At 51.5% G+C, this 8,202-nt stretch overlaps 1 protein-coding gene across 2 annotated transcripts in view; it reads left to right on the forward strand.

Moving 5' to 3' along the window:
• Positions 1-7,998: 7,998 nt before the first annotated feature.
• KRT71 (keratin 71) overlaps positions 7,999-8,202 on the forward strand; it is a 10,678-nt gene continuing 10,474 nt past the window's right edge. The window contains exon 1 of one of the 2 annotated variants that reach the window (XM_006141602.1): positions 7,999-8,202. In XM_006141602.1, coding sequence (XP_006141664.1) covers positions 7,999-8,202 — 204 coding nt within the window. The other variant, XM_027776695.1, reaches the window with a different exon arrangement.

Here is an 8,202-nt window from a genome sequence, read left to right on the forward strand (position 1 = left end):
CTGCCAGCCTCTCAAGACAATAGAGGGACACACTTGTGTGTGCCACTAATGAAGAAGAATGGTGACTTGGAGGTCCAAAAGTGATAACTAATCTAAGATATAGCCCCTTATCAGATGACTGTCAAAAATCCATGTGCACGTGCTTGGACACAGGTTCCTAAGTTCACAGGCTCATGTCTCTGGATGATACTACAATTATTTAGAAGCTAGTACTCAGGCACTAACCAATCAGCAAGGACGTCCACCATGGCCACCAGAGAGTCATGCCAGTCCATCCCACTGGACACTGCTAGTGCCCATGCTCACACCACCATAAGCATATTAGAACGTGTCTGTCAGCTGGCAGGAGAGGAGGCACCCACAGTTCACACAGCGAAGTCGGAACTGGGGGCCACAGGAGCAGGAAACACTGCCTGGCCTTGGCAGCACCTTCTGGGTAGTTTTAGGGTGAAGAGATGCTCCCCGCACCTGGACAACAGGAGGGCTGTGTGCAGAAAGGGAAGAAGTGGAAGTCAGAGGAATGCAGGAGAAGGTGGAGGAGGTTTCTCTGAGGAGCCAGATTTTAAAGGGTAGGACTAGCCTGCCTTGGTGGGAAGGCAGTCAGGAGAATAGGCCAGAGCATGAAATCAGGAAAAACCAAACTGTCTGTGAGAACATGTCAGTGACTCATAAGCATCCCCTACCCATCTTCAACCAAGTCCTGAGATTGCATTTAGTTTTCTCTGAGGAAAACAGAAAGTTGAAAATGGGAGCGAAGGCTCAGATCCAGCTGACTAGAAGGTCCGTGAGAGGAAGACTAAAGTGTGTGAGACATCAGTTCTGGAATCGTGGACTTGCCAGATAGGCTGGAGAGGACAGCTGGGCAGAGCAGGGGGGCTACCCAAGAGGCTGCGGCCAAAATTCCTGAGGGAGAGGGAATGGGGGGAAGCCGGGGCCATGGTAGCAGTGGTAGATGCAGAGAAGTCACACCTAAATCAGCTCAAGAGAGGGAAGAGATGTTTTGAGGGTGGGGAGCGCGTGGGCAAATGGGATGAAGGACTCTCAAGGGTAGGAGCAGGGCAGGTGCTGCGCTGGACTTTCGCACTTGAGAGAGCAAGGTGAGGCTAGATGCCCGGACTGAGGGCAGACTGCTGGGTTTGAAAGTCGGCTCAAAACGTTCCTCAACCATCCACTAGCTAGCTGTGCATCCTCGAGCGAGTTGCTTGACTTCCTTGTACCTGGGTATCTTCATCTGTAAAGTGGGATAATAATAGTACCTATCTCATGCGACTGTTGTGAGAATGAAATGAGTTAATACATGGGAAGTGCTGAGAACAATGCCTGGCAGAGTTAGCGCTGTATACATGTTAGCTACGTATCATCATCATCATCATTAGTCTTGTTTACAAGGTGCCTCCTATCCACCTTGGGGAGTAGGTGGAGCAGGTGTAGTATGCCCCTTTTAGAGATGTGGAAATAGAAGGTCTGGAAGGTAGGAGACCTGCTCATGCTCATATGGCTCATGAGTGGCTGAGGCGGGACCAAAGCCAAAGTCCTCAGAGTTCCACGTCCTTCCGCTTAGCCAGAGGCTTGGGTGAAGCTCAAAGGAGGTGTTTCTGGCCATGGAGATGAGTGGAGGGAAAACCAGGCACACCGGGGCTTCCTGGGAAGGTGACAGGTCGGTCAGCAACATGGCAGGATGGGAGCAGAGCTGAGTCCTGGAGGGGAGCCCTCCTCTGTCCTTGATGCCCAGCTCCTCAGCGTGAGCTCCCCTTTGGCCTTGCCAGCTGCAAACCTGCTGAGCGGCCGTCCTGCCCCCACTTGAGTGGCTCTGATTGGGGCCAACCCCTCAGGGAGTGCACTCCATCCCACGGGCTTAGGCTGATGCCCCACATACTTGAAACTACAAGAGGATGTGGGGGTATGAGGGGGACTTCTGAGGGATTCGGAGGCCATATGCTCATTTCCTGTGTCCATCTGCTGAGGAGGGCTGGCAGGATCTAAGCTGATGTCATCCACATTGCCCAGCTCATTCCAATTTGGAGCCAATTATTCACTCAGAACCACCTGCCCCTCTCTTGGTGACTCTAGCCTCTCCCCAGCCCATTCCTACACAGCAGCTCGGTTCTGCTTCCTCAAACGTGTACTGCTTGGGATCTCCGAGGCTCAGTTGTCTTCAATGACTCCCCATGCTATGCACAGCCCAGGATCTAGGCTGCCCTTCACTTATGATCACTACAGTCTGTTCAGTTTTTTTTTTTTAATTTAATTTTTTTTTAGAGGTTTTTGCTATAGGGCATGTGCGCTTGCCAGACAGACAGAGAGAGACAGAGAGATAGAAAGCGAGAAATCACCCCCGCAGGGGGTGGGGGGGGTGGCCACGCGGCAATCCCTTCTCCTCCATTCTCCTCTCAGGATCTTGGGCAGGCATGCACATGTGCCTGGCGTGAGTTTTAAGTCACCGGGTCCAGGACGCGAACCACGGTCGACTACGTGGGAGTCCAGTGACATAGCCATTATGCTAACTGCTGATCCCAGAGGCTTTTTCTTACAAATGACCTGCCTCCTGTCAGCCTGGGCCGCTGTTCCCATTCCTCACTACCTATCCATCCAAGCCTTCTCTTAAAAGATGAACTCCAAATCCCCTCCTCCAGGAAGCCTATGTGGAGCTAGTGTCCCCAAGTCTCTCTTCCATACCTTCTCCTTTCTTCTCTCCTAGCAATTACTCCCTCGTATAGTACTAAATTCTCTTGCCCTTCTCCTTCTGAGATTTTCTCTTGGGAGGCTTTTCAGACTCAGCAATGCTGAGAGAGGAGATGAAATATGCTACGGAGCTATGGGATCACAAACAACGGGGGCAAGCTGCTCATCACCACAGAAACAAAACTGCCAAGAAAACTAGAAACTATTCATGTAAACCAAATAAAACATTTTGGCTATAAACCCAAGGGCCGTACAAATGTAATTTATTTAACAAGCTGTTTAGTTGTTCCTAGAATATCCAAGCCAGATGTCCCTGGTTTCCTGGGATTTGATTCTCTAATCTGACGCGTCCCCCTGACCGTGTCACAGTTGAGTAAAACTGGCTCAGAGACATGTGTGCCTCACCAGGCTACACTCACAATTGAATTCTCATGTGGAAAACTGGGCCATCATGGAAAGCCACGAGGGGAAGATGAAGCTGGGATTTGGTAACTCTCATCATCCTGTCTCCCTCTCCAGGCCAAGGAGCCTCCAAAAGCAGGGGGCTCTGTTTCTTCTTTGCTGTACAGTGACTCTGTCCTGGTTTTCTTCAGACCCTCCCTTTGTCTCTACAGCAAAAGCAAGCAGCCCATGGCCCCCCACTGGACCCGCCCTTCCTGTGGGTGGTCCAGAACTCTCTTCCCTTCTCTATCATCACCTCATCAACAACACTGGGCGTTTCATCCCTAATGGCCAGTATCTGATGAACTCGCTCATGCCAGGGCGGTAATGACTTGTTAACAGCTGGATGAGCTGCTTCTCCCAGGGACACCTGCATTTGGAGTGACCAGAGACTAAGCTCCTGGAGGGCAGGAAGGTCTGTACTGCTCTCCTCAGCACTTGGTAGGTGTTCAGTAAATAGTTGATAAAGGAATGAATACCATGGGTTCAAGTTAAGGAGTGTTTGCAAAGTGCTTTCTGCCAAGGTTTTACTGAGCAAGCACCTTCTAGACGGTGACTATTATTATTCTTTCCAATGGTGAATTTTCCAAATTCAGAGATGGTCTGAGTAGAGAGTCCTGGGGCCTGTGGAAACACTGCCCCTCTCCTGTCCTCCAACATCAGAAGACACTGTGTGGGAATGTGCTGATTCAGATGCCCTGGAGGAGGAGGAGAGAGGAGTGGTTGGAGGTGGCGAGGGGGTGCAGGCCACTTCCTTAGTTCCACTGCACTCACTCATAGTCATTGATGACATTTATTGAACGTTAGGTGTATACCAGGCACACACAGAGCACTTCATATGAACTAACACGGGTCATCGTCCCAGTTGCTCCCCGAGGAGGCTCTGACCCCATTTATAGTTGGGGAAGCTGAGGCTTCTGGCAGTCACTGCTGGGTGGTGGTGGTGGTTGCAGTTTGGATCCCTGGTGCCCAGCTCCCTAGAGATGCACCATCTCTGCTCTATTTGGTTGTTTCTCCACCAGGGTCTAGTCACTGGTCCTCCCACACTGAGAAGCCATGTTCAGAGGTTGGTCCTGGGCTCTGAGGAAGGAGTTGACTGGGACATGGGACTCTCACCTGGCCCAGGCCTCAGGAAACACAGCAACCTACACACAGTTGTCAGTGGGCAGAGGAGCCCGGGCTAAGAGGAGAGATGTGGCAAAATCCAGGGACTGAGGCAGCACCCTGGAGAGCAGAGGGATTTGGGTCCGAAGAGACAGGGATGGAAGAGGTTCCAGGCTGGGTAGGACAAGCCTGCAAACTTTTGGAGGTAGTTGAATACGAGACAAGTGGGTACAATGTCCTTGACTGTGGCAGGGAGCATCAGGGAAGGGGCTTGTGGGGCACATAGGAGGTTGTGGGATAGGTCAGGGGTGGGAACAGCAGCCGTGGACATCGAAGGCAGAGCTGAGAAGCTGCTATGCTTGTCAGGGAGACACACAACCAGCACAGTCATCAACGAGGGACCACTGTGTGGGGACTACGTCCTGAGAGCTCTGCAAGACGGCAGGCGATGCACAAACCCGTGTCCCAGCACTGGGCACAATGCTGGGCGTGCAGCGGAGGCTTCCTGCAGGGAGGGAGAGGAGAAGGGAGGGAGGGAAGGAGGAAAATACTAGGTGGTCTCTGGTCCGCAGAAGCTTCTACTGTCTTTCTGCCTATAAAGGAAAAGTAAGATGACAGATGACATGACCTTGAAAGGAACCTTGTGGAGGCTGCTCATAGAGTCACTGTCCTATCAGCATACACTGCAAATGTGCTGAGAGCTGCGGGAGTCTAGGAGAATGTTAATCCAGGAAGACTTCCTGGAGGGTGAGATGGGGAAGCAATAGAAAAAGAGGAGGCAAGACGGAGAGAAGAAAGGATGGAGAAGACAGAATGAGGAAGGATAGAAAGAGAAGGAGAGAAGGTGGGAAAGAGAAGGGAGGGAGAGAGACTTCGAGGTGATTTTGATAACAATGAAGACAAAATGGCTAGGGGAGAAGGAATGCAATGGAGGGAGAGATGGAGTCAAGGTCAATCCCCTAAACAAAGAGAGATCCCAAAGCAGCCTGTCTTCAGGTTTTCCTCTCTCCTGTGCCCCATGCAGCCAGGAGCTACAGGTCTCCCACACAGGCTCAGCAGGGATCTCTGGGCAGAGCTGGTCATGGGATGAATAGAGCCACTGTGGCAATGGCAGTCTTGGAGGGGACTGGGGCCCATCTCAGGAACCCAGGACCCAGGATGGAGGAGATACAGCAGGCAGACCCCGATATAGGCACCCTAGGACTGCTGGGAACAGGATGGCATCTCGCTCTGCAGATCAACCCTGTTGGGGTCTTTCTGGCCTAAGCCTGGCCCAGGGCCTAGACTGCTGTAGAGGACCACAGCCAACTATTGCTCTTGGTTAGCTTAAGCCTGGAGCTGTGTGGTGGGGGTAAGTCTCACAGTCATCGTAGTGTATTTATTTGAACTCCAAATGGGCCATTCCCATCTTCACGTTGTTCCTAGTCTCCTAAGCAGACACTCATTGGAGGAGGGACAGAAATGATGAATCAGACCACCAAGAACCTTTCCCTGAAACTCCAACTCTGTCCTCTTTCTATAACGGGCTTGAAGGACTTGTCCCTTCATGCAGCCCCCGTCTGCCTTCTATGGTTTGAGACAAGTGAAGTGTGGAGAGCTGTTTCCACAGAGCATTGGCATGTATGACCCCCATGTGCCCATGGCTGGCTCTGCCCTGGACTGTTCATTTCCCATACTGGGGAGATGATCATTCCACCCCTAGCTTCTTCTCCATCCTTTCTTCTCTCCGTCTTGCCTCCTCTTTTTCTATTGCTCCCCCATCTCACCTTCCTTCAGGAAGTCTTCCTGGATTAACATTCTCCTAGACTCCCGCAGCTCTCAGCATATTCGCAGCATGTGCTGATAGGACAGTGACTCTGAGCAGCCTCCACAAGTTTCCTTTCAAGGTCATGTCATCTGTCATTTAGTTTTCCTTCATAGGTAGAAAGATAGCAGAAGCTTCTCTGGATCAGAGACCACCTATTATTTTCCTTCTGTGGGTTATGTCCCCAGGAAGCCTGGAGAGAAGCAAATGCCTGAATAACCTGCCACTTTCTTGGAAAGAAGAGGACAGAGCCATGGTTGGAGTCCTGAGATACTCTACCCAGTGGCTTGGCCTGGCCAGGGAAGTTATCCCATCTTTGTCTTCCCAAGAGAAAGCCAACGACCAGAGATTTGCCAGGATAGGGATGGTGGAGTGTCTGCATATCCCCCTGGAGAGGCTGAGGCCTGGGGCAAATTACCTTATAACAGCAGGTTAATTAGATAAGAACCAAATTACATGAGCAAGGCTTGCAAGCCCAGCAATTTGAAGGTTTCGTGTTGTTTCAGAGGTGGGGAGGGCTTGATCTCTGGCTCAGCACAGAGAAAATGACTTCTTGCTCCCAGGCAAGCCAAACCCATGAATTAAGCTCCTGACCATCGGATGGAGGAGATACAGCAGGCAGACCCCGATATAGGCACCCTAGGACTGCTGGGAACAGGATGGCATCTCGCTCTGCAGATCAACCCTGTTGGGGTCTTTCTGGCCTAAGCCTGGCCCAGGGCCTAGACTGCTGTAGAGGACCACAGCCAACTATTGCTCTTGGTTAGCTTAAGCCTGGAGCTGTGTGGTGGGGGTAAGTCTCACAGTCATCGTAGTGTATTTATTTGAACTCCAAATGGGCCATTCCCATCTTCACGTTGTTCCTAGTCTCCTAAGCAGACACTCATTGGAGGAGGGACAGAAATGATGAATCAGACCACCAAGAACCTTTCCCTGAAACTCCAACTCTGTCCTCTTTCTATAACGGGCTTGAAGGACTTGTCCCTTCATGCAGCCCCCGTCTGCCTTCTATGGTTTGAGACAAGTGAAGTGTGGAGAGCTGTTTCCACAGAGCATTGGCATGTATGACCCCCATGTGCCCATGGCTGGCTCTGCCCTGGACTGTTCATTTCCCATACTGGGGAGATGATCATTCCACCCCTAGCTTCTTCTCCATCCTTTCTTCTCTCCGTCTTGCCTCCTCTTTTTCTATTGCTCCCCCATCTCACCTTCCTTCAGGAAGTCTTCCTGGATTAACATTCTCCTAGACTCCCGCAGCTCTCAGCATATTCGCAGCATGTGCTGATAGGACAGTGACTCTGAGCAGCCTCCACAAGTTTCCTTTCAAGGTCATGTCATCTGTCATTTAGTTTTCCTTCATAGGTAGAAAGATAGCAGAAGCTTCTCTGGATCAGAGACCACCTATTATTTTCCTTCTGTGGGTTATGTCCCCAGGAAGCCTGGAGAGAAGCAAATGCCTGAATAACCTGCCACTTTCTTGGAAAGAAGAGGACAGAGCCATGGTTGGAGTCCTGAGATACTCTACCCAGTGGCTTGGCCTGGCCAGGGAAGTTATCCCATCTTTGTCTTCCCAAGAGAAAGCCAACGACCAGAGATTTGCCAGGATAGGGATGGTGGAGTGTCTGCATATCCCCCTGGAGAGGCTGAGGCCTGGGGCAAATTACCTTATAACAGCAGGTTAATTAGATAAGAACCAAATTACATGAGCAAGGCTTGCAAGCCCAGCAATTTGAAGGTTTCGTGTTGTTTCAGAGGTGGGGAGGGCTTGATCTCTGGCTCAGCACAGAGAAAATGACTTCTTGCTCCCAGGCAAGCCAAACCCATGAATTAAGCTCCTGACCATCCATCCGCCAGCCCCAGCGTCAAGCACATATAAAGGCACCTGCCAGTCCTCACTGCAACCAGCGAACCTTTGTGGGATTTTGTCTTCTTCCCTCCTGCCTCTGAGCACCGTCTCCACAAGCAGCATGAGCCGCCAATTCACCTGTGTGTCCGGAACTGCCGCCAAGGGGGGCTTTAGCGGCTGCTCAGCAGTCCTCTCCGGGGGCAGCTCGTCCTCCTCCCGGGCAGTGGGCAAAGGGCTCAGCGGGGGCTTCGGCAGTCGGAGTCTCTACAACCTGGGAGGCACCCGGACCATCTCCTTCAACTTGGCCAGTGGCAACGGGAAGAGC

The sequence above is a fragment of the Tupaia chinensis genome, unplaced genomic scaffold (assembly GCF_000334495.1).
Source record: "Tupaia chinensis unplaced genomic scaffold, TupChi_1.0 Scaffold000059_1, whole genome shotgun sequence".
In the NCBI taxonomy this organism is placed as follows: Eukaryota; Metazoa; Chordata; class Mammalia; order Scandentia; family Tupaiidae; genus Tupaia; species Tupaia belangeri.